The sequence below is a fragment of the Carassius gibelio genome, chromosome A5, assembly GCF_023724105.1.
Source record: "Carassius gibelio isolate Cgi1373 ecotype wild population from Czech Republic chromosome A5, carGib1.2-hapl.c, whole genome shotgun sequence".
NCBI lineage: Eukaryota > Metazoa > Chordata > Actinopteri > Cypriniformes > Cyprinidae > Carassius > Carassius gibelio.
The window spans coordinates 36,696,896-36,724,631 of NC_068375.1; the positions used below are offsets into that span (position 1 = coordinate 36,696,896).

The 27,736-nt window shown below is 34.9% G+C and overlaps 1 protein-coding gene across 4 annotated transcripts; it reads left to right on the forward strand.

Annotated features, from left to right (window-relative positions):
* The first annotated feature begins 1,094 nt into the window (after window positions 1-1,094).
* Window positions 1,095-26,997, forward strand: LOC128014761 (leukemia inhibitory factor receptor). 4 transcript variants are annotated; one of them, XM_052598477.1, is made up of 19 exons: window positions 1,095-1,257; window positions 10,886-10,957; window positions 11,884-11,972; window positions 12,501-12,643; window positions 14,098-14,251; window positions 14,777-15,046; window positions 16,373-16,502; window positions 16,886-17,016; window positions 17,130-17,275; window positions 18,408-18,561; window positions 18,754-18,818; window positions 18,937-19,156; window positions 19,992-20,174; window positions 20,412-20,513; window positions 21,491-21,640; window positions 21,753-21,890; window positions 22,094-22,190; window positions 23,779-23,845; window positions 23,956-26,997. In XM_052598477.1, the coding sequence occupies exons 3-19, from the start codon at window positions 11,906-11,908 to the stop codon at window positions 24,541-24,543; spliced, it is 2,805 nt and encodes a 934-aa protein (XP_052454437.1). In that variant the 5' UTR covers window positions 1,095-1,257; window positions 10,886-10,957; window positions 11,884-11,905; the 3' UTR covers window positions 24,544-26,997. The 4 variants fall into 4 exon arrangements, with proteins under 4 accessions (XP_052454437.1, XP_052454454.1, XP_052454445.1 ...); XM_052598494.1 differs by having other exon boundaries at window positions 22,097-22,190; XM_052598485.1 differs by having other exon boundaries at window positions 10,886-10,952.
* Window positions 26,998-27,736: the final 739 nt, after the last annotated feature.

Sequence of the window (27,736 nt, forward strand, 5' to 3'; positions counted from 1 at the left end):
AGATTTATTAGAAAAATACTTGTCTTTTAGATTATTGTTACCAAATAAGACATCCTTAAACACTAAAGAAAAATATTTTAAGACAGAGGCATACAAAATTTCTTCCAAAAGGAGGCTACATGGACCCCCCCCCCCCTCCCCTTATCTTCCACTCCACAAAAGAAGCAGAGAGGATCCATCTCATGATGCATTTTTTAAGATAAAGATTGGCTGGGTTAAATTGGTGTGGCAATTAAAAAGATCTCTCTAATCCAATGATTGGATATTTGTTAGGTAAAGACCACACTTACTTTAAGAACATTATCTTCAAAAGAATTACTTCTATAAAATATATCAGAGAGTATATCTTTCTGAAAGTGTTGCTTAATCGTTGTATTCTTCAGAGAGGGACAAAACAAAAAGCACACGGTGTTTCACAGGGATATGCCCAAGAGGGTAAAAATCAGTTGAATTTTGGTGTTTGCTCAGTGGCTCTTCACCCACGTCACTAAGCTTTCCACGCCCCACAGTGGCCTGTCCCATCATCCCAAATCCGCATTCGTCCAGCTGCAGCAGCCTTACTGAATAAATCTATAAGAAGCTCGTGCATCACTACTAAAAAGTGGGCCGCGTGGGCGTGGCTTAGAGGACAGAAAGTCGCTTCTGATTGGTGAGGTATAAAGAGGTCTTATTAATAATTCTAAATTTTTACCTCTTCACTCTGTATTTTCAATTCAGTCGCTAGTAAAGTTTTCCCGTATAATTATTCCTATATAAATTATTGTGCACAGTACTGTTAAAGAATAACGCTGATAACCTTGTCACGTGGTACCTGTTACTTTTCTCAGCGCTGTTTGATTTGAACTAATCACAGTTGCTTTTGATTAGCGGGAACGGAGTTGTGTTTACTAATTGAACAAAGACTACGTATGCGAAATTTCCATTTGCGTGTCAGCCTGGGATTAATAGATTTAAACGATTATATTCGCTAGCATACAAATATCTTTAATAAGACATAAACATGCTGAGGTTTGAAAGCGGAAGACGCAGCTTTGAGCCGACACTCGCCCCCTGGAGGAAGGCAAGTTTTTGTCGCATAATGAACGAGAATCCGATGAGATCCAATTTGGGAGCGATTATGGGAATCCTGTTTGGTTTCTTTAGTTTTAGACAGTCGTCTGGACGTCCATGTGCTGCTAATAATCCAAACACACCGGATCGCTCATTTAAAGGATATAACCGGGTGATTTCGAAGACATAGACTACTAAAACATCAAGGTAACAGTTTGGGAACATTTTTGTTTTTGTTGTTGTTGTTGTTTTAACGTCAGAAAGTCTCCTGTTTGTCTGTATCGATTTGTGACGTTCGTGTTTTGTTTTATGAATATATCGGGTTACAATAGAAATCCAAATGGCAACGTTTCGTGTCGAAATTCATAACGTATTATTATTTCTAAGATTAGAGTAATAGTGGCTTAAATTTGAATTTTACTGTTACTTACTTTTCTAATCAAATGAGGTAGCAAGGAAACTCATCCCTATAAATTACCTGTTATTATCAGTCTTAGTGCCCATATCAATAATATATATGTAAGATTAGCCGTTTCGTAGTTTTTTTTTCTTTTCTTCTTTTTCTTTTTTCGTTCCTGTGCTGGTAAATGATTTATTGCAAACTATTTCTGGACTATTCCTTGCTTTGTCAGTTTATATTTTAACCCAGAATTATTTGCATCGTACAAGGTAACCAGTACATGTGAAATAAAATCAATAAAAGTCCATAAGCTTATCAAATAAGCATTTCCATCAAATTATCACTCCACCATTCCCTAAAAAAACAACAACTGTGGTGTACCATAGTACAGAGCTGGGTAGTAACTGATTACTTGTAATCTGGATTACGTAATCCGTTTCCAAATATTAAGAATTTATCCTAAATTACATTTTACATTTACATTTATTAATTTAGCAGATGCTTTTATCCAAAATACTCTTAATCAGATTACAGTTACGTTTTTATTGATTACATGATTACATATTACTTCCACAATGGCAATAAATTTTTCATAATTTACAGATCCGCCCTAATTCCTCTTTTTCATCTTTTGAATGTACCTTTCTTTAATAGCCTACCACTTTCACACAGAGCTCGGTCGTTAGTCTGGTGGCTACACAATCTTTGACCCATGGATTTACAAAAATCAGATCAGGTTTAAGAAGTGTTTCAATATTGCATCAACTACCGATGAACATGTTAATTTTTATTTGACTCCGTAGGTTATATTCAGCAGGTCATGTATTTCTATGTCTTTTGAAGCTGTTTGTCTTCCAAATAAAATAGCTCCAATTCAGAAACTTTTTTTTCTTTCGACTTATATATTTACTTGAAGTACACCTGAGATTTTAAAATAAATATTTTAATAATTCGGTATCACATTTGCATGTTAATTGATTCTCTGATGTTGGTTATGGTCACATGACATTCAGGTAAACAAATAAAATATTTAATTTTCTCAGTTTCCTTTTCAAGTTTTTTATTTTTTATTTTGATTGATTTTAATTTAACATTTCTATGATTGAATTAATTATTATCTTTAAACCTCATAAAGTTCCTTCACAAACCCCAGTTTTGGAAACCTTAAAGTAATATCATGTTTAACTTCATGTTGTTAATAACAACAAGTAGAATATATTTTCTTATGCTGTGTATTTTTTAGAGGTCAACCGATTGTTTTCTGGCAGTATGACACATTACCACGAGATTGCCCTTTTTAAATCAATGTCAATCAATCACTTGCATATGCTAAAAATTTTACTCTATGGGACTATATGATGTCTATCGTTAGCTATTGGCTAATAAACTCTTAGATTTTACTCGCCATTGTGTGTGTTCAAGTCTATTATAAGATTAGCACATTTTCAATCGCTGAAAACTGACTTAGCGCTTCAGAGTTTGTGTGTGTATGTGTGTGTGTGTGTGTGTGTGTGTGTGTGAATTAGTATATCTGTCTGGCGAGTACACTGAGTTAATGGAAAGTGAGACTCCCTTTTTAGATGCTATAAACTAGTCCAATGCGATTATTTGATAGCACTGTTGCAAATGCGACCACACAGTAGAAGGATAGATTCAGAGTCAAAAAATAACAGGACAATTTCCTTAAATGATTCACCTTTTATCATTGCTTATGTTGACTGGATGAATCAGTGAGTAAGTTATTACTCAACAATTTTGTACATATGAGGTCCTTTGAACTGTAAATACACAGAAGCAGCGGTCCATAATTAGCAGAAGTGGAGTATTGATGTTGTGGTCTTGGCCTTGAGACCGAAGTATTCTGTCATTGTGTACTCTGGAGATTGAGATGTGAGGCAGAATGTTATCGACTGATAGCTTGAATTTCTTGAAAATGAAAAGTGAATGGTGACTGAAACTGTCATTGTGCCAAACATCTTTGTACTACTACATTTTTGGAGGGACTTGAGAATGAGTAAATGCTGACAGCATTGAATTTTCTGAAGGACTGTCCCTGTAGTAGTAGTATGATGTATGATGTCTGAGATCTCCACGTCCAAGATCTGTTGAGTCATAAGCCCTATTCGGACGGGACTAGTTTTCTAAACTACGTTTCAGTTTCGATTCTTACCACCTGATGTCTGCGATATTCATGTACCAATTCGGACGGGACTAACATCTCCGTGTTTATTACAGAGGTGGGAGGGTCTGAATTGTGAATCTGCGCGTTACAGAGATCACGCATTCAGAATGATTGCCTTAGTATTATTACACAATAAATACTAAATGGCTAGTATAGCAAAACCATGTTAATGTGTGGTTCCTTTAGTTTAACTTGTTTTCCTTTTTTTTGTGTGTTGTAGGCCAAACCTACCTTATGTTTAATTTTCATAAAGGTACATATGTAAAACATTATGTAACTGAAATGAACGCGAGTAATCTTACCAGATGCTGATATTACTATAGTCGGTATTAACAGTTTACGTGATCTTGCTCTTGATTTTATTATTTGTATTATTTTTTTATTATTATTTCTTTGCCGGTAAGCAAATATATCAAACATGCGCGCGGTAACAGCATCTACGGTAATTCACGTTGGCCAAAACACACAAGGAAACGCGTTGTGAAATAAAATATCACCGGCAATCACAGACATTCGCATTCGGACGGGATTAGTTTTCTCAGAGGATCACTGAGTTTGCTGAAAAACGGTAGGTAATTTGCTCTGGAATTATCACAGAGGTTGTGTGAGAAAAACACAGACGTGGCAGATTCGGACGGGATTAAAATCACCAAGTACGTCTGTGAAACACAGATTTCTCTAACGACCCCCTGTAAAACTAGTCCCGTCCGAATAGGCCTTATGTCACAAAGAATTGAGGTGCTGTTTTTAGCACATAGATGTTAATTATAAGGTGACACTATTATTTATATGCCGTTATTTATATTAGTATTTATAATATTTGTCTGCATTAGCATTTGTTTTATATTCTATTTTAGTATGCACATTTGTCATAACATTTGTTATATATATATAATATGTATGTATGTGTGTGTGTGTGTGTGTGTGTGTTTAAGTAGGCAATTCCTATTATCTTTTAATAATTTTAACCATAATGTTTTCCATATTTTTTAAACTTTCATCTAATATTTATTTTGATTTATAAATTCATATATTTAAAAAAAAATAGTTTTCATGAACAATAAGAGTCATTTTCAGTTTGTAGTTTAGTCTCTTTCGAGTCTGCGAATTGCGACCTTCTAGATGTTTTTTCATCTTTAATGTTCTCATGAATCATTGAGACTCATTCAGTTGTGTAGTTTTGTGCGGTAAAGGAGGAAGGAAACCATTACAGATTGTCATTGTTCTCAGCATGTGTAAATGTTCTGGGTGGGAAAGAAAGGAATTTATGTCTGTTCAAAGCTCAGAAAAAAAATTAGTAAATAAGCAAGTATTGGTTATATAAAATTATAAAATTATTATATTTTTATTTAGCTTTTATTATTGTCATTTAATTTTTTTCATAATTTAAATTAATTTAGTTTTGAACTTTAGTTATTTTTATCTGGTTTTGTTTATTTTTTAAATATTATGCATGTATAATTTATTTAGTATTATGTATTTCCAGTTAAAAATTGTCTAATTTCTGTTACTAATTACTAAAGAACTATTTTCTGTTAGTTGCCAAAGCAACATTTCTAGTTTTCGTTTAGTTTCAGTTTGGTTTTCATCCTATATTTAGTTTTCATTTTGTTTCAGCTTTATTGTAATTAACAGATTTGTTGATGTAGAAATGGTTGAATAATTTTTGACAACCAATTAATTTGCTGCTTCGAGTCACCTTGAGTTCTTCAATGTATTTTTGTTTCTTTCTAAAGTTATTGTCCCCATAAATATCATCAGTATAATAACTTTTTGCATCATTACTAACTGCTTTTTGTAATGGTAGCTTGCATGTAGTTAAACTACAAATTGAGAGTAGCATATGGCTTTTATGTTTAACCTTGTTGTCCAAATGTTTGGATCAACATTGCATGCCATTGTACACTGGAGTTTCACACTTCACAGAAGGCCCACCGTTGCTGCCAATGCAAACAGTGAATTCCTGCGCACTGCCGAGGTTCGGGAATGCGTGGGCTGTTATAGTTGGATGATCAGAGCAATATGATGGATCTATGAGAAATGCTGTAACCTTTCAGAGACTGTAAACATGTGTTATCTCAGATTCCTTCCAGTCCCAGACGTTAGGTTGGTGATGCAAGGAAATGAGTTGGCAGTGAGCCTGGTTTTTCTAGGTGAGGTTGCATTGTTTTCCAGCCGTTGGATCATTAAAAAAAAATTTGTTTTCCTGTTCTTTGCCCCTTGGCAGTTCCAGCCAGTTGAGTAATAAAGAGATCTGTCAGCAAAACCATTGTGAGCTCTCAAACAAAACCGCAAACACACACATGATAGTCTGTTTTACTGTTAAACACATGGTTCCCTGACCTGATGTAAAGTCAATATTGAGAATCCTGTTCACAAAAGATATTTGTTATTTGAAAACATGCTAGATGTGCTTTTTATATGGAAACCCACCCTTTGTTCGCTTGAAATTGACTAGTTGATGGGTTGTCTGAATGTCTGTTCCACGTTTTACAGTGCAAACTGTTCATTTACAGTGCATTGATTAAAAATGCGTCTGTTTTTCCCAAAATGAGAAACTGTGAGTGGTTGCAAACAAACCTCACCTGTGCGATGCTAGTGTTCTGGGTGATTGCTATCATGACTAATGTCTCTTGGATCTGTTGTTTAGAATAATGTTGGACTGATTACATGCTAAAAGTTTGCTTGCATTTTTGCTTAAAGTTTGCCATGGCAAGAATCACCACTAAATGTGTTTATCAGTTATTCTGGCAGACTGTTTTTTTCTGCCTCAGCTACTTCTTTCTTGGCTTCTAAACTGTTTCTTTTTCTGCAACTGTATTTTTTCAGGCTTCGGTTTACTGGAAAAGTCAAATGGCTTCAGTTTCAGTATGAGGTGGTGTTTGGGGATTCACTTACAGGAGGGACTGTGTTTGGAGGCTTGTTTAAACTTGCATTTGGCATCAGTACTCAAGACCAGCTCTGTGATATGAGCTGCAACTTCACACAGTGCCTGTTCTTTATCCATTTAAAAAAAATGTTGTCAAAAAAAAATACCTTGGATAGTATGAATTGCTGATTCTCTTAGATTGGTAGCCAGTGGTCCTTGCTAAAACCTGATATGTATTCAACTTTGTTGTGTAACTATAGTTCCCTCAAAGATGTGCTGTATTGAAAGCAGTAAGCAACTTCATGGAAACCACATAGAAATTTGCTAAAAGCCATTCAGAAGACCATGATTGCACAAGTACAGTGCACAAAGCCCTGCCAACCACAATGTCTAGCATTTTTTGCAAAAATTTTAGTTATATAGTTTCTATTTTCATGTGTTTTTCTTTTTACTTCCTTGAATCGGAAGTAGGAGCTGTAGCTTTGTGCTTACTGAATCTTTTTATGGGAATGTGATGTATTCTATATTTGCACCCTTGTGAATTCACTTTGGAATGTTCTGCACTGATGTTCCTGATGCAAACAAACATCATCCCACGCATATTCTCTGTCTCAGTCCTCTGTGTTATTTTGATTGATCAGATAACTTATCAAAATACACGCTACACTGAAAACATCTATACAAGAAAGGGCTTGTTTGATCAGATTTGCATTACTAAAATGAGATTCATACTTATTTGTAAAGCACGTTTCACAATACATATTTAAAGGAACACTCCACCGTTTTTTGAAATAGGGCTTATTCACATTATTTCCTACATTTAGATAGGTGGGCAAATGCATTTTTGTGTCAGTGCATGCATTGTTTTAGTTTGACTGGGTCGGCGTTAGCTTAGCTTAGCACAATGAATGGAATCCTTTGTTGCCAGCTAGCATGGCCTGAGTAAAAGTGATCAAAAAAATATAAAAAACCCCACCTAATTACTTCTTGTGGCCTGCGTATTCACAACGAATACAAATAGCGATCCAGATTAACACTAGGCGATTTCCTAGGCTGTGAATGTGGGGGAATATGCCAATCTATGCCGACGAAAACAGAGTGTCTGTGCTGTAGAGAGTGGGACATGTTTTTGCCATGGATGACCAGGCTCAACACGTCAGATAAAGATGAGCGTGCCCGAAGTTGTGTCACATCTACAGAGGATTTCACGGCGCTGATCCATTCTGCAGGACTCGATTTATGTATATATATATATATATATATATATATATATATATATATATATATATATATATATATATATATATATATATATATATATATATATATATATATATATATATATATATATATATATATATATATATATATATATATATATATATATGTGTGTGTGTGTGTGTGTGTGTGTGTGTGTGTGTGTGTTACATAAACAATGAAGACCGTTCAGCTACCTCCTTTGGTCAAAATGCTAATAGCCTTCTCCTCTCTAGTAGTTATACTAAAACTCCCGAGTCTAACTCGGTGAGAGAAATATAGCTAGCTAACTTACCCCTCAGTCATTTCATTTTACAGGTTCGTAGTCTAGATAGTAGTCTAGTCTATCCGTAGTCTAGTGCAGCATCTATTTTACATCCGAATAAAAACACAGATTAACATAAGGAAGAGAAATAAAATACAACTTACATGTGCACTTTGTTCTTCCTGTGCTTTGAAAATAGATGGGACTGCTGTATCTTTCAGACGTAGTACCGTCTTTCTGGACCCATATTCCATTTTTTCAAAGTAGTCCTCTGGTGCAAAATGTTCTTCGCAAACACGATACTGCTTTATTTTGTTGAGAGGCGTTGAACTACAGATCTCCAGAGCTGCTAGCCATTTATTTCTCAGTTCCACATTAGATGGAATTCTGTGAAACATTACATTCGTGTATGTCCTTTGCTTGTTCTCACAACCTTTTGCTATGCAAGTAATAACCATGTTTGTTGTAACTTCTCAAAATAAATCATCCAAAAGCGAAGACACTCGGTGCAGGTCACGCCGGTATGTTCTTCTTCTTCTGTTTTTTTGACGCGTTGCACGCCGGTATGTTGACGGAAGTCGTGGGATTTCATGTGTTGCGTGATATCTCTGCGCCGAAGTAGCAGTGCTTCGCCTAAGCAGCAGTGCTTCGCCTGTGCTTCCCCATAATATAGTCCCAAGTCAATGTCTGTCTAGGAAATCGCCTAGTGTTAATCTGGAAAGCTATTTGTACTCGTTGTGAATACGCAGACCACAAGAAGTAATTAGGTGTTTTTTTTTTTGTTTTTTTTATCACTTTTACTCAGGCCATGCTAGCTGGCAACAAAGGATTCCATTCATTGTGCTAAGCTAAGCTAACGCCGACCCAGTCAAACTAAAACAATGCATGCACTGACACAAAAATGCATTTGCCCACCTATCTAAATGTAGGAAATAATGTGAATAATAAGCCCTATTTCAAAAAACGGTGGAGTGTTCCTTTAAAGCAATGTCACAGATAATGATTGTTTCTACATACCGAATAGTATTTTCACATCCCGGGTTGCCAGTTGGTGAAAAAACCCAGCATATTGCAGCCATAGAAGCCAGCAAATGAACTGGGTCAGAGATCACAGATTACCCAAAATGTGTAGGAATTCATCTAAAAACCTCTAGGAACAGAGGAATATTAATAGGTAGTCAATGTAAAGATAAAAAAATGGAGGTGATATAATCATATTTTCTTGACCATATTTTCATACTAACTCAAGCAGCTGCATTTTGGAATAACTGTAGCTTGTTTGAGGAAGCAGGATAGCCATCATGTAGTATTGTAATTAATTACAATAATTCAGTCAGGACGTCATGAATTTATTAAATATCTTCTCTGCATCAGAAACGAGTAACGTTCCATAGCTTGACGTTTCTAAGATGGAAGAAGGATGTTTTTGTAACCTATAAATTCATGATTTTAAAAAAATCAAGTTGTTGTATGCTAAACATCCAGGTCTTTTACTGTAGAGGAAGAAGTAACAGTATACTTCTAGTTGCAAATTGTATTCTAAGAACTATGTGTATGTTTTTGGTCCAGTAAGTAATATCTATTTTTTTATCCAAATTTAATAGAAAGCAATCGTCATCTAATAATTTATATCTTTAACACATTCTGTTATAATAATTTAGAAATTTAATCTGGTTTTCATGAAATGTATAACTAAATATCTGCATAACAGTGCTAAACTAATACCATTCAATGCTAACTAATGTACCATGTATATTGAAAATAGCAGAGGGCCTAAGACAGATCCTTGTAGTACTCCATAATTTACTACCATTAACTTAGATGAATTCTCTGTTTAAATAAAATTGTGATGTTAGTCAGGATAGGATAGAAATCAGTGCTTCCGTGGTGATAGCGAAGTGGAATATCCTCCTATTACCTATGGCACAAAAATGGTCTACTAGATGTGACAAATTACAAATAATGTTTGATTTTAAGCAATATTTTTATTTATTTAAATTCCTTTTAATCACATACACTACTATTACATTTAATTAATAATTACATACTCATATTATGCATTGTAATTTGCTAAGGCATAAAATTGTCCACTTCATGTGACAAATTACAAATAATGTTTCATTTTTAACAATATTTATTGAAATTCATTTTAGTCGCATAGGCTACTATTACATTTAATTACATATTCATTATGCATTGGAAATTACAAAATTACAGCATTTAAATGGTAAAGTTATCCATGCTTTGTCATTTAGTGTCTCTTTCAGTACTGATACTAGTAAAATCTATATATTAAATAATGTGTCAAAAAATGTTCTTTGACTTTGCTTCTTGTTGGGAAGCATCCCAGCCAGAAACTATGAATTTAATAAAAAATGTAATTAAGTACAATTTACCGTGTAACCAAAATACCAATAATCCCCAAAAGAGAAAAAAAACTTAACGTGTGACTTAATTGTAAACACACCAGTAGACATTGTCATAATTCATCAACTGGAGTCCATAAGCAATCGCTTGGCATGAACCTACAATATTTATAGATTGAGAATCACTTTAAAGCAGTTTGAAACTGTTCTCACACAAACAGAACAAGCAGATACGAAACGTGTAGGGTGAGGGAATATTTTCCATTAGTTAATCGATTGCAAATGGTTTCATTATTTCAGGTGCATAAAAATGATAAACGCAAAAAGGTTTCTCCAAATATACTTGGGCAGACGTCAATATACATGGGCGGCCCACCCAAGTAAAGGCTGTGTGTGGGAAACTGTCATCTTAATGTCTGTCCCAGAATACCAGTTTATTTTTGCAGTTGATCTAAAAGCTTATAAATCTCAGTTTGGTGTTTTTGTCTTGATTTAGGGTTGAAAAGCAGGAGAGGACTGGAAGTTCCGGTTTTTCAGTGAATAATAGGACACTAAGAGTAGCGGTAAGGTAAGGTGCACTGTTGATACTTGTGTGATAATAACAGTTTATAAATCAACTCCTGAAAGACCATTTTGTAGGGACTTTACACTCATAACAGGGTGGAGATAGAAGGTGCAAGCGGTGGGAGATTTTTTATAAAGGCTGTAGAAAAAGTGGCATAACTAAAGAGGAAAAGCTCAGAGGAAAATAACTGGAAAAAAATGTTTCGGATCAGAAAAACAAGTAACTGCGTGTCAAATCAACCAAATTGCTAAAACTTCCCCAGCTCAAATGTTTGATTTTATTGCTAAAGAAAGACAAACGTAGTCAAAATATAAAATGTCCTGGATTAATATTTACTGAGTAATCTACTGTTTTGTAAGTGTTCAAAAAGACAATCTCAGCTGAGATCTGAATATAAAAATGACTTCAGAAGAACGGCGGCATCATTTTATTTTTACACAAAGATTGGTAGGCCTTTTAGTAAAATGTGTTGACTTAATCTTTGTTGCATATATGCCAAAAGTGACGGTTCAAAAATGAATTTAAAGTCAACTTAATATCCTTTTGGATTTTAACAAATCTTTTTTTTTGGATATCCTTATTTTTAAGGAAAAGGAGAAATATCTAAATTTAAGAGTAAAAAAAAAAGAATGTTGGCTGTGGTACAGAGAATTTGGGAGGGTAAATATGTTAATGGCCCTATAAACAGTCTTTGTTATCTTTATGCAGTCATTTTCGATTTATGCTAAACCTTTGTGCCATTCAAAATGTTTAGTGATAAAAGAGAAATAATCATTATTTGCAAATTCAGTATCACAATTGCAAGATGATTTTTGTTTCCAGATTATATTTAACTCTCCTGATGAGATATTTGTTTACAAATATAAGAATGAGATAAATCAGATTTCCATCTTTAATTTCCATCTGTAATGTTTGTGTTTTTGTTGTAGGTCTTGTTCTGGATTGGTCAGTATGCAGGGCTGGGTGACTCTGGCTCTTTTGCTGAGCTTCGGGGTCAAACGCTCCCTCGCACAGAACGGTGAGTGTCATCAAGTCTGATCAAGACTTCTCACTCCAGGTTTAACGGTGACATTAATGAAACCTGTCGTAACTCTGGTTTAATTTAGAGGTAGTCTGGTTTTGACACCCACAATTAAATGTATTAAGTAAGGAGTAATTGACGATGGGCCTTTGAATTATTAGAAAAATAATGTATTATTTTTGTGGCCGTTACATATAAATTACACAAATTTTTTTCTATTCAAAAGTGTGGAGTTGGTGAGTTTTTATTTTATTTTTATGCAGCGATAGCAGTAATATTGTGAAATGATGATACAGTTTAAAATAACTGATTTATAATAATTGTAGTGCATGTACTGAAAGGAGGTCTCCATTAAACTCTTGTTGTTTCCTTGAAACCTTGCACCATCTGACCACCAGCTGTCATAATTGATCAAATTTCACAGATTGTACGGCTGATTTCATTCATTACAAGTATATGGCAGGATTTAACAAATGAAATGAATCCTTAAGTCATGTCTCCTTCTCTCTTGTTGTAATGTTACAGATCTGGGTGAACCTCCTGTGCCTCGTGGTTTAACCTTAAAACCTGATTTACCAGCACAGACTCTTTCTTTGACATGGCAGAGTGACTCATGGCTTTTTGACCTGGAGATTTTCCACACCGAGTTCATAAATGTGGTGCTGCATGTAAGTACTGTTACAGCTCTGCCTTTGGCATTTCAGCTGTTATTCTGTCTAGAAGTTGTGTTGAAATATGCATTTGGATGTGTGTCATAGAGCACTGAACACTGGGTATCCATTCAGGAACATCCTATTGCAAAACGGTCTCACCTTCAATTCAATAACAAGAGATTAAATGCAAATACTCAGTTTCTCCACTCAGTGTTTTCCTGTCTCGTATGAGTCACTGACTGTGATTTCAAGAGCTCAAACATACATGTTATGATAGCAGTAACACCCATATCTAACTTGCTGTGGAATTTTTTAGTCAATATTAGTTTTTCCATACTGCAAAGTCTCCTTTTCATATTGGGATGATTTATTATTGCATCTCGACCCTTAGAGGAAATGTCAGGGTTATATGCAACTCTCTCAACATCGTGTTGATTACCACAGAAAACAATGTCTGCTGGCCTTTTATTGTAATTGCATTACTTTTCCCTTTTAACCGAGGGATTGAATCGATATGACTTCCTGTGGTAATCGACAACATGCCTCAGATGGGTTGATAGATCTAATGCAGAATATTCAGAAGTCATCATGAAATCAATATGTGCACGTTATTCCAAATCTTTATTTTAAAACAAAATAACTTGCTCTGCTTTTGAACCAACATTTCATCTAGACTGGCAGGAACATAATGTGAACCAATAGCCCAAATCGAGCCGTTTAGCCATCGTTTTAAGCTGTTGTTATAGGTAATATAGTCTTTCTAAAATATATCTTCAATAATTAACACCGAAACGTATGCAAATGCAAAACAGTTTCTGGCAATAATAGCTTACAAGGATTTTAAAAAAGAAGCATTTGGGGGTATTTTATATTTATTTAATTGTAAGGTAAAAAATGTTAGCCTGAATGCACTGTAAGTCACTTTGGATAAATGCGTAAATTGAATTAAATTAAATTATTTAGAGAGTGAATTTGACTTTCAGTCTCTATATCCTGGTCAGAAGAACTCCTCAAAAGTGAAGTTCACCCACAATCCACTGCAAGCTTGCATTCGACTCCAAAGATTGCAAAAGTCCACTATTTCACCAGCCTTGATTCTGGAAGTATTTTCTTGTTCATTTTTCCCATAGGGATTTTAAAAAGTCTGTTTTAAAGTTATTAAGCCATGGACTGAACCAGCCAGCAATGAGGTGCATTTGATTTGAAGCAATAAAGTATTTTAAAATTGAACTAAAAGACAAAGTACAAAAATGATGTAAATGTAAATATTGATATGAAACTAAATTGGGTTGCGAATGCTGATGTGAAGGTTCAATACAGCTGTTTGGTTTTCAAAATGTAGAGCAACACCAAAGCCGTGAGTTGGATTTCCAGTGCATGCATGAACTCATAAAATGTGAGCGCAATGTAAGTCGCTCTGGAAATAATCTTCTGCCAGATGCATAAATGTCTTCTCTTTTAATCTGTAGGAGACGGTGGCAGTTCAAGCAGATCCTGTGACAAGAAGGCATAGCTGGACTTGGCACTCTCCGTTACCCTTGGAGTGCACTTCTCATTCTGTTCGCATCAGAGCACGAAACCAGCAGTCGGTCAGCGAGTGGAGCCCCCCTCAGACCATTCCAGGTACTCAAAACACTTCTGAAATGGTGCTGTTCTTCAAACCTTTCTCAAAACCAGCCCACAAACAAACATAGCACTTTGTGGCCATTGTTTGGGGAACTTATTTTAGCATCTAAAGCAATGCAATCACATTTTTATCCTATTATGCATCTGTTGTAACAGTCAGAAGTTATTTAAATTTATTCCATGAGTTTTATTTGTTAATCCATAAAAATGATATTCTAAACCTTTACTTCAGACACACAGGGAAGCTAAAGTCGCTGGAGTAGCTGTGCAGTGTGACAAAAATAGGAACTTGCCTTTAAATGCAGACACATCCGTTGATTATAATAGCAGTGATCTAATTTCATACCATATAGTTTTCTTTTTACGTTTGGAGTTCTTGTTTTGAAAACTATACTTGGTAAGGACATAATCTGTTTTTTGGATGCTCTAGAAAATGCATCCTCTTCTAAACAGAAACATTTAAGTCATTATTAAAACCATACAATGAATACTTATGAAAATCTCTCAACCTTTTTCCTCTAGGGTCGGATATTCTTAAGAAGTCTTACATGTTTCCCCAAGACAAAATGGTTCCTGTGGGCAGTAACATGAGCTTCTGCTGTATTGTTAACGAAAAGGAAGGTTTCAAAGAAATAAAGTATGGGCGTCAGGAAATGAAAGCCACACGACTGAGCAGAAGAACGTATGCCATCACAGTGACCAACCAGCCAGCATCTGACAACACGGGCACCAACGTGATCTGCTATTCCCAAAAGCTGCAGATCCTCACAGGAGCTGTGGTGTTCGTAGGCTGTGAGTTTAATTATAATTGATAAAAATATTACAATATAAAGAAATTTGTATCATACATTTAATACATTTACATAGACGACCGTTCAAAAGCTTTGGGGTCAGTAAGATTTAAAAGTTATTATTATTTATTTTTTTTATGTTCGCCAAGGGTGCATTTATTTGATAAAAAGTACAGTTAAAACAGTAATATTATGAATTATTATTTTTATTGTTTTCTAATTGAATATGTATTTTAAAATTAAGCATCATTACTCCAAGGCACAAAATCCTTCAGAATCACTCTAAAGCCCCTTTCACACTGCACGTTGGTCCTGGAAATTGCCAGAAAATTAACTTTGTGTGAATGCAAACACCTCCCGGGATTGATCCCGGATCGGGGACCTAGTAACATTGCCGGGTTCAGTCACGGAATGAGTGCTGTGTGAACAAAAACCAGAACTAATGCCATAAAGGCTGTGTTGTAGTGATAATGCACGCTATCTTATGACTCTTATACCAGGTGTTTTCTAGGCAGATCAACATTCGCCACGGAAAAAATATTTGCAAACTGTAATGAAGCAAAGATCAGTTAGCTTCTCACATTCTGCGCTGAAGCTGAGATCATTAGCCAACTTAAGTGAACGTTAACGTGCCTAGTGTTTTCGATTCGTACATTATGTGTCACACTCTGATGTCACGTGTCTTTACAAGTTGTGTGTGAACGCACGCACATATTCCGGGTGATCACTGGCAGTGTGAAAGGGGCTTAAGATGCTGATTTGGTGCTCACAAATAATTTCTGAATATTATGAATGTTGAAAACAGTTGTGCTGCTTAATATTTTTGTGTAATCTATGATCTTTTTTTTTCCAGGATTCTTTGATTAAATAAAAAGCTCAAAAGAACAGCATTTATTTGAAATTTGAAGCTGTATGTAACATTACAGATATCTTCAGTGTCACTTTTGATAAATAAACAAAAAAAATTATAAAATCTGAATAAAAGTATTAATTTTAATTTCTTTAAAAAAATCATATTGACCCCTGTCTTTTGAACCATAGTATGTATGCATACAGTGTGTGTGTGTGTGTGTGTTTGTGTGTGTGTGTGTGTGTATATATATATATGTATGTGTATATTTTTGCTATGTATTTATCTTTAAAAGCAGTTTGTTAAAGTATTATGATACATATGCTCTATAAACTTCAATCCAGCACTGTAAAATGCACATGACTTCAGAAAGCAAGAAAGTTTGAGTGTTCATTTTTAGCATAATGACAGGCACTGGATGATTGCTGTGCAGTATTAAAGAGTGACTTGAGGCTCTGTTGTATGTAATTGCTGTAGATCCACCGGGCGATGAGGGCTTGGTCTGTGAGACGAGGGACCTGGCATCCGCAGAATGTTCTTGGATGAAAGGACGAGACACACACTTGAGAATGAAGCGCAGCCACACTAATTACACCCTTAATGGAAGGCAAGAAACACACTACACAATCTCCACTGACCGCACACACACGATCCCATTTGCATCTTTGTACCATAATGTCCTTGGTACATAAAAAGATCCCCAAACAGCAAACCACATTAAATGAGATGGAAAAGCTAATTTTACTGCTAATCCAAGAATCCCATTAATGTTCTAATGAAATTACTGTATTATACCATTCCTTTTGGGAAGATTATATCAGTATCATAACATAATTTTGTATGCATGTGTGTATATATATATATATACATGTATTTATTTACTGCTAATCCAAGAATCCCATCAATGTTGCATTTCTTGAATGAATTAATGAATGTCTGAATATGATTGAATAATGAATATGATTCTATAAGCCATTTTTCTGACCACAGGGAGTGTTTGGAGGCTAATGAAAGGAAGACGTGGTGTAGCTCGAAGATCTGGGAGGAGAACTGGACTCTGGTGGCTCGAAATCCTCTAGGAACAGTCCAGCTAATGGACTCGGCCCAACTCACTGACCGCGGTACCGCTTTTTCAATTCATCTTCTGTTTCAATGCATTGATCTACATTATCAGAGCCAGTGTCTTAATATTCTCATGATTGAGAACTCCTGTGATGTTTTGTCTCTCTTCCAGTACATCTGCTGGCTCCAGTGGATGTGGCAGCTGTTAAAGTCGAGGCGTGGAGCGCCACACTGCAGTGGAACTGGTCTGTGGAGGCGTATAAAAAGCTGGAGATGGTCTGCCAGCTGCGGCTCTTCGCCCATGAACTTTCCAGCACAGTAAGTTCACTGCTCAACTTTCAGCTCCCAGAACCACGTTTGGTTTTTGTGCGGTCTTGGAGTTAAAGGGATAGTTCACCCAAAAAATATGATTTACTGATATTTGCTAAAGAAAAAAAAAATCTACAGAAAACTGCTTTTATGTCAAGATCTAGAGAGAATTAAGTAATCGTGACAAATCAAGACAGAAGAATGCATGATTTCTTGTTCTCAGAAAACTCAAGAAGTGTAATAAAACATGCCCAAAGTAGCTTTGTCAAATGTATTAATTGACTGGAAATCTTTCCCTCTGTTCCAGGCTGTGCACATGCATTTGAATAATGACTTAACTTTCTGTTTGTTCTTTACATAACCTTTTTTATGGCTTCAGAAAATGAAGGACAAATCTAGACAAATTAACACGGAAAATAGAATTTGGTGAGACCGGTATTTTATTAGGGCCCTTGAGGTGTCATTTTTGTTAAACTTTTTTTTTTTATTAATTGTTGCTAAAATCTATAGGTTTCATGATTTAAATTAATTATTCATGCTTTTTGATTGCTGAAATTTTTTTAACCATCAAAGTCCATAAAAAAAGAGGGGAAAAAAAGAAGAAAAAACGGAATACTTTAATACTTTTTTTCTAAAGTTTCTTAAGTATTAATTTTTATCAAATTACATTTTTTTAGTAATTTCAATTCATTTATTTGTTTGTTTGTTTGTGAATTAAAATTCTTACATTTTAAATTAATTGTTACTTTTCTAATCCATTCCATTGCTTATATGGCGAAAGATAGATAGATAGATAGATAGATAGATAGATAGATAGATAGATAGATAGATAGATAGATAGATAGATAGATAGATAGATAGATAGACTTATTCAAAGTTGCTGACTGTACAGGTTTGGAATAATATGAGAGATTAATTTATAACAATAATTTTGGGTATCTTGTTCTTTTACTGTTTTCCCCATTCTTTTTTTTATGCACATTTCAGACTGTTCCTCAAGCCATCTTGCAATGAAGTTTTGTAATTCATTGCATTTATCAAAAAACATATTAGCCCATCACTTCATAAAACTGTTCTGTAATAAATGGCTTGTGATTTGTAAAGCGATCAGCTGTTAAATTCTCTTTCTCTGTGTCTGTAGCGTAACTACAGTGGTCCAGGTTTATCTTCTGTGGTTCTGGAGGGTTTGTGGCCAGATGTGGATTACACTGTGACAGTGCGCTGCGGCTCCGAGCACAGTTTCTGGAAGTGGGGGGACGAGAGCGCCCCCTATAGGATCTACACTAAAATGGACCGTGAGTCGTTAAAATAACTCGCAATAAATCTGTTACTTCACTTTTGACACCTCCGATATGTACAGTTTAATTTAAACTACTTCAACACACTAAACTTCTGTCATTTCATAGCTTGCTTTACATCATTTCCTCTTATTTTTTATTTGTATTATGTATCAATTTTATATAGATCAGTAACAAAGTATGTTTCAGGTCCTGATGGTCTTGATGTCTGGATGTGGATGGACGGCAGTAACACAGGACGTGTGTTTTGGAAAGTAAGAAGAGCTTTATGTTTGCCATCATCTAGGATAGGAAATGCGACTGATGCCATAAAACTGAGTAACTGAGTACTCCTAGAAGTAAACATGGTGACATGTGCCTCTTTACATTCAGCCTCTGTCTGTGAGAGAAAGTCACGGTGCATTAGTCGGCTACAAGGTTTCTCAGAGCTCAGCTGAGGAGGACGGCTGGAAAACGGTTTCTCTTCCTCCTGGGAACCTCAGCTATCCCATAATCCTTAACAACAGCAGTGACATCACCATTGCTGTGGCCGCACAAAATCCAGCCGGTCTCTCTCAGCCTTCCACTGTGACCACACCAGCATACAGAGCAGGTACAGATGCATGGGACCATTCAAATGTTTTTTAGTGCATCGTTTTCAATGTTTTATAGGTTATATTATATTATATTTTTATTGCATACATTTTTATAAAGATTTTTATAAACTTTATAGAAATATAATTATATGCAAATACTTATAAGTAGATTTATTGTATTTTATACTTGCATATACACACAGTGTGTGTGTGTGGGTGTGTGTGTGTATGTATATGTGTATATATAATATATATATATATATATATATATATATATATATATATATATTAGCGTGTTATTTTTGTTGTTGTTATTAATAATTAAAACACACACATTATAAATTAATAAATTGAAATATATAATTTATTTTTTAAATTAAGTAACTTTACTGTATATATGTGTTTTTAATTATTATTATTATTAAATTGTTAAAATTTGAATTATGTAATAATTAGGATTATTACTGTTTTAGTTGTTATTTTTAAGAACCAATTTCTTAACAAAAAATCTAATATGGCCGCTAAAGTTAATTAATTTTGAAGATAAATGTTTAGTGCCATTGGCATTAAAAGAAATCACTTTAAAGTTTCACTTTATTCTGTGTGATTTCTGATTCCTTTAAGTTACTTAAACAGTTTTTCACAATCTATTGGCGGAATCTATAAATCTTAATGGCTATTTTATGTATAAATGAAGTTTAAATAAATAACTGTTAATTATGTTGATTTAGTTGAACTATTGTACTGGCTGTTCTACATTGCAGTTTGTTGTGTCCACTGATAACTGTAATGAACATCCAGGCAGCTAGTTCAGACTAGTGTTAATCTCCGTGTGATCTTCCTGTCCTGTAGACTCCCAGCTGTCTGTGTCTGAGCTGTTAGGCACTAATGGATCATTTGTCCTGTCCTGGGAGCCTGATGTCAATGCGAGCAAAGGGTACGCTGTGGAGTGGGTCCCGACTGGCTGCAGTGGACTCTGCCGCGTTGACTGGAAGAAACTTCCTGAATCAGCCAGCAGCTTCACAGTGAACTCAGGTGAGTCTGAATCAGCAGGTGTTTCAATGGATCTGTGAAGTCAGTTCTTGTGCATAAATCTTTCTTTAACATAAATGCCAGTTGTTTTAATATTTTGTCATCTGATGCAATGGTATTCAAATACTTTCGGTGACACTTTACAGCACACATAGTGGACACTTACTGGAATTTGCATCTCTTCATGCTTCGTTTACACCACTGCTGCATGTTTTCTCTGTGCTCCTCTGCTGATTTCAGACTGTCTGGTGGCAGGAGTGAGGTACACCGTATCCGTGTACTCTCTCTCGACCGGCGCTCCTACGCTGCTGCAGAGATGGCAGGGATACTCACAGGAGATGAGTAAGAGAAACATTGCTGTTCACCGCTCATAAGCACTTTCACACATACAGTAGAGCCTTTAACTGAAATCCCACATTCCTCGGCTTACAGGTCATTTTTCTACAGGACTTACTGATATTAAAATATTAAATATGAAACATTCGCTTTGGAAAGTAAATGTTAGTTTTATTTCAAACGAACAGCTGTTGCTTATGTGAATAACTTATTTATTTTGATAAATTATTATTTTGATATAAATTACAATTTAAAATACAAAAAAAAACCTGAACTCCAGGTTTGTTGTGCTTGTTTGTAGGGTTGCACAATTTTTTTGCAGTTATCGAGCAATACATTGACCACAATAATAATACGATATAATATAAAAGAGCCTGTATATATACTATATATATATATATATATATATATATATATATATATATATATATATATAGATAGATAGATAGATAGATAGATAGATGTAGATATAGATATAGATATAGATATATATATATATATATATATATATATATATATATATATATAAATATAGATGTAGATATATATATCTATATATAGATATAGATGTAGATATATATATATAGAAGTAGATATAGATGTAGTTTATAGTAATATACATGTGGATGAACAAAAGCAATGAGGACACAATTAATAAAACACACTTACTTTATATCCACATGATGGTTTGTAAACTGTAGAAAGTATTATTATTAATAAAAAAAAAACAAGAAAATATGAACATTTAGATATTTATAGCTTAGAAGACAGTTTTAGAAAGCATTTTTATTTTGCTCAAATTAAGGTCTATTTAGTCAATTTATAAGAGTACACTTGCATATTTTGTGGATTAAAAACTCTAAATTATGATTTCAGGATGTGAAATGACATTAGCCCCTTCTGTTGAGTTTTGTTCAGTTTTTGATGGTTTGTCTGTGCATCTCTTCCATCTCTCTCTCTCTCTCTCTCTCTCTCTCCTGTAGCTCCCTCTCAGTCGGTCGGTGATCTGTTACTCAATCAGACCGGCTCTGACGTGTTGCTGTCTTGGAAAGCCACCGAGATGAAACAGCAGAGAGGCTTCATACGTGGCTACACCATCTACCTGGCAAACGCTGCACATCTGGACCTCATCGGTAAGCACTTCCACACATAACAGAAATCTGTGTGTCTGTATTTTGTATACACGAGCATATAAATGTAGTTATGTAAATCAGATAGTTTATACAGGTGTGGTTGTGTTTCTAGATAATATCAGTGATCCTTCAGTGCAGTCGTACAGGGTGAAGGGTTTGTCTCTGAGCTCGTATAAGTTCGTAGTGAAGGCCTACACCTCTGCTGGGGAGGACGCGGGGGCCACTGTGGCCATTAAAATGGAGATGGACAGTAAGACATGAAATTCCTTTATTACTTGAGAAAAGCCTTATTTGATATTAGTCAAACTTTTCATGTGGATTTTTTTTCTTTTTATGTAAAATGGAACAACTAGTGGCTTTGTCTTGTCAGACTGCTTTGATATTGCAGCTAACAGGTTGGATTATGACGGTGCATGTAGTTCTCCTAAACTTCTCCTTCCTCTGTTCATCCAGCAGCTGACATGCTGTTGGTTGGCATTTTCGTGCCGTTGGGAATCATGTTCTGCTGTCTCATCCTCGTCAGCATCTGCTGCTACAAGAAGAGAGAGTGGTAGGACTTTATTAATGTACTTTAACAGCATTTCCATTGTTAAATAATAAATAAAAAAAACACTAAATCAATGAAACCTAAATGGCTCCCAGTATGAGTCTCACAGTGTTCTTTCTCTCTTACTGATCAGCAGTTGGCGTTATTTTAGTCATATATACTAATATTTGACCCTGGAGCAATAAAAAAGTCTAAAGTCTCTGGGGTATATTTGGAGCAATTGCCAAAAATATATAGTAAGGGTCAAAATTATACATTTTTCTTTTATACCAAAAATCATTAGGATATTAAGTAAAGATCATGTTCCACAAAGATAATTTGGAAATTTCCTACAGTGAATATATCTAATCTTAATCTTTGGTAAGTAATATGCATTGCTAAGCACTTCATTTGGACAACTTTAAAGGGGATTTTCTCGATATTTCGATTTTTTTTGCACCCTCAGATTCCAGATTATAGTTGTATCTCGACCAAATATTGAATTATCAATCAATACATTAATGGAAAGTTTATTTGTTCAGTTTTCAGATGATGTATAAATCTCAATTTGTAAAAACTGACACTCAAGGTTTTGTGGTCAAGGGTCACATATATCAATAAAAAAAAAAGAATTTTTTTTTTTTATTGTCCATTTTAATTTTTAAGTTTAAGTAATTTTGTTGCATTTTTTCCTTATGTTTAGTCATTTTTTCTTTTTTTTTTTTTTTTTTTTTTTTTTTTACATTTGTCTAACAGTTTTAGTTTTAGTACATCAGCTTTTAAAATTAGAAATAGTGTCTTGGCAACTAACTGAAATAAATTGTTAAAATTTTTCTCTTTTGCTCCTATAAGATGAGACAGTGTTAGGACTTTATTATTGTGCTTTAACAGCATTTCCAATGTTAATAAATTAAAAAGAATCCACTAAATCAAGTCATTTTGAACTAAATGGCTTGATAGTATGTGTGCTACAACAGTGTTCTCACGTCAGTGTTATTTTACTGTCATTAACTTACTAATGTAGTGTTTATTCGAATTTGCATTCACTTTTATTTTAATATTTCACATTTCAATTTGTTTTTATGACTTTTAATGTCTATTTAATTTTTATTAGTGGTTTCAATCAATAAAAAGAAAATGTTATTATTCTGAAATTAATCGTGATTAATCCAACCTAACATTAAAGCTTTTAATTATACTTTATAAGTATATACTATACTTTTTTATTGCAATAATTTCACATTCAATTCAATGTAGAAACAACATAAAGACAGTAAATTGTTTAATATTTGTTTAACGTCATTGTTTTTATGACTGAAGGCAAGTATAACTGATAACAATACTACTGATGTCTCTTGGAAAAAAAAAATTGACTATAGCCATTAAACAATACAATATAATTGAGAGCGATCAATTTTAATATTTATTAGACTTTGAATTTAAGTGAACTTAAGTAAAACAATCTCCACATAAAATGTAAACGTATTTTTGCTTCTGAACATGACGTGGATCCTTTTAAGTTAACATACGACACATACAATGTAACAACACTGTTGTAAACCAGTTATTAATGTGTAGCCTTGATGGTTTTATATTATTCCTCTAATTCCAGGGTAAAGAAGTCTTTCTATCCTGAAATCCCTGGACCTAAAGTATCTGGAGACTGGTCCTCTCCACGGGTAAGACGTTTCTTGAGCAGTGCTTGCTAAGACAGGAGTCTCCATTGCTATTGCTAGAGCTACGAAACTTAAATGATTCCTCAAACTGCATTGCTCTTGTTTGTGTTTAGGGTCTTCTGGATGTGAAGCCCTCTCCTCACAGTCTGGTCCACATTGTGGAGAATCCGGAGTGGGGTTTCACTAAGGAAGGTCTGTTCCCGGTCCCAGAGGAAGAGGAGGAGTCTGAGAAAGACAACATGGAGGTCGACACGGACTCGGAGGAGCCGGCCCTGCTCAGATACTACAAACAGGTGGTCGATGACGGCTCGCACAGTAACCAGGTGTTAGACTCCTCTGGTTCCTCGACCGTCTCGGTGGGCTCCACGCAGACTGAAATCACCTACGCAGGCATCCAGAGCCCCATCCCCTCGCAGGGGGCGTGCGCTGGCGGAGGTTACAGGCCCCAAATGCAGTCCGTTGAAGGTCCAGCCGAGCCCCAAATCGAATTCGAAGCCGACTTCCAAGACGATGACTTGAATGCAGGTTACAAACCCCAGTGTTCCTGGCAGCTGGATTCTCCAGAGGCGGAAAACTTAAGCGGTTCGCTTGGCAGCCCGACATCGGTCACATCATCCCAGTTCCTCATCCCCGAATCCTCTGAAGAGAAACCACAGCCTTCAAACACCTGGTTCCACAACTTTCTCTCTGGAAAAACCTGAGAAGGCACTAGCTATTGTTTTTCATGTTCGTTTTGTGCCGTTCACCTTTACCGAGGATGTTGTGTTATGTTCGGTTTGTCTTAGACTTTGTGCCCTAACTGGAAATCCCTCATATTTTACATAATCAGCATCACTACTGTTTCTCAAGGACTTGTGATACTGACCAGACAGGTGAAAGACTACAGGAGAGCTGAAGGTGGCCGTATCTTCTCGTGCTCGTTTGGAGCAGTATGACCTTTTCCTTTAGGATCGTCACTTCTATTCATACGATAGTGTTTGTGCTTCCTTCTTACAGTGTTTATTGGAGTGATCGCAGTAAATCTAGATACTTACAGCATTATATTGCTATATTGCTTTTCTTCAGTCCTTATTTTCCTAACAGTTTTGTGGCAGTCAGACGTAGTTGATTGACTCTAGCAGGTTTGTATACATTTCTCTGGTAAAACAGGCCGATTTGCATTTGAAAGGGTCAAAAACAGTGCATTTAAGACTTGTTCTTAAAGCTGCACCGTGATTTAAAAAAATTGTATGTAGCTTCATGCAACTTTCTCGAATTTTGATGTCTGTTTAAGCAGACACATGTTGAATAAGCAGACAGATCAAAAGGAAAATGGGAGAAACTTGTGTCTCTGTTTCTTTTTAAACCGTTTCCCTGATTAAGGAATCAGCTGTTGAAGTGTTTTCATGATATTACATTGTAAACACTTTTTCCAACAAAAAATATCTCTGCTTTTGCTCCAATAATCCATGTGGTAGAATATTGGAAGTATCTTTCTAGTCTTTTCATTTTTGCTTTCCCAAGGTCAGTAACATTTAATGAGTTTTTGCATGATCCGTACAACATGTGAAGCACCTTTTCCTTTAATGAATGTGTCTTTGTATTTCACACCTGAACGTCCTTCAGATGAATATGGCACTCCCTGTATAAACTCAACTATGCATCTAATCATAGATGCATCTGTCCAGGATGATATGTCTTGTGTCCAAGAGATTGTCATGGTTTTAAAATGACCACAGTGCCTCGGGAGCTCCCCACAACCCTAACCCAAAAGAACAGCACTGTCTTCAAGAGCAGTTTCCTTCTCATTTAGATTATGGGCCCACATGGACCACAGGGTCAATTACTTTAACTGGCCTTACTGACAACAGAGGTATTCCTTTAGATTGGACTTTATCAATCTGACATACAGAAATATGAGAACTATGTATCTAATGTTACTATGAAGGCCTTGTTTTCTGTGCACTTTGCATATCGCTAAAACCCTTGTGCAGCAGTCAGATCCTCAACATATACGTCACATCAGGATGACATGACATGACACTCGTCACTACAATGAGCCTGAATGAAAGAAGTCGACATGAAATCTCAAACAACACTATTTATTTTATGAAAATGTTTTGTTGGTGCTGTTGTGACATTTTGTTCTAATTTTAATAAGAAGCTAAACAACTAGATTGCAACCTGTTCTTGCCAAACAGTAGCTTTATTATTTTCCTCTTTTCACCATCCAATCCATGTTTGATGGATACAATCAAGCCGCATCCTGCGTTTTATTTCCATATCTTGTTTCGCTCTGAAAGGTCATCGTGTGGAATTAAATGGGTCCCAGTGCAATTTCATGTCGACTTTGAAGAGCATCTGATAGCAGTAATGAAAGTCCTAATGTGGCGTGTGAATGAAAGGGCATTAGATGAACATTAAGAGTGAGATTGTGAAGAAATATGAGATTGGTCGGCATCTACTGTTGCTTAAGCTTTAAACACTACTGTGAAACATTTTTATTTGTCCCTAAGTCTTTTTTTTGTTATATGTTGAGATCTTTTAAATAAGCCTACTTATGTTTATTTTTTTATTTGCTTTTATGAATGTATAATACACAAATGTCAATGATTATACAATGTTTTGTTTTTTAACCTTTGAAGAATATGCTTCAAAAGCCTTAGCTATTCATTTTATAGCCAAGATGATTTTGTGTTATTAGGAGTAAAAATATCAAATGTACCGATGTTATAGGCTCTCAGTAAAGTAGGCCAAATCTGATCCATAATCTTAAATATCATGTCTGAACATGGCATTTTAAAAAAAATCAGATTTGAGATCAGATCTTAGTAGGATGTCACACTACATGTACGAGGCGTTCATGTAAATATGTGAACACTGATGTAAATAAGCTTTTCTCCTGAGCATCAACATCACCAGATGGGAATATTGCACCCAAGTTAATATTACAATGATATTATTGCCTTTGTATGCATGACAGATTCCACATTCAATGTTCAGAAAGAGGAAGAGATGAGATATGAATGAGGAATATTAAATAATTCATGTAACACTATTTGAGTGTGTAAACACGTGTAAGAAAAACACAAGATGAGCTCCTTACTCTTCTGCTAATAAACTAACAATGTCAACCAGTCTGTATTATTATAGACAATAAATCCAGATAAAATAAATCCAATGTGTTGCATATTATTGCTTTTAAAGCATATAACTATTTGGCAATGTTCATTCAGTTCTTTCCTTTTTTGTAAATTTCACATTTAAACATTTTTGTTTTAAAAATAAGTATTTCTATTTCTGTTGTTTCATATGAAGGGCTTTCTCCTTTACCAATAAAACATACGCACAGTTTAATATTTCCTCAGAAGATTGTGGAATTTGTTAAAAGTTAAAATTGATGCACTTTCAAACCACCAGTAATAATAAATCAAAGTCTGGTAACACTTTAGAATAAGGTTCCATTAGTTAATGTTAGTTAATGTGTTAATTAACATGAACAAACAATGAATAATACATTTATTACTGTATTTATTCATCTTCGTTAATGTTAGTTAATGAAAATACAGTTATTCCTTGTTAGTTCATGGTAATTCACAGTGCATTAACTAATGTTAACAAGCACAACTTTTGATTTAAATAATGCATTAGTAAATGTTGAAATTAACATGAACTAAGACTTATAAATGCTGTAGAAGGATTGTTCTTGCTTAGTTCATGTTAATTAATACATTAACTAACATTAACTAATGGAACCTTATTCTAAAGTGTTACCCAAAGTCTTACTAAATACATCTACAATTTTAATTATTTGGAAAGACCACATTTCTAATTTTTAAGTTTAAGAATTACTAAAACTAAAACTGAAAGATTAAAGATAAATAGAAATTTCTAAAACTTAGAATTAAAAGTATA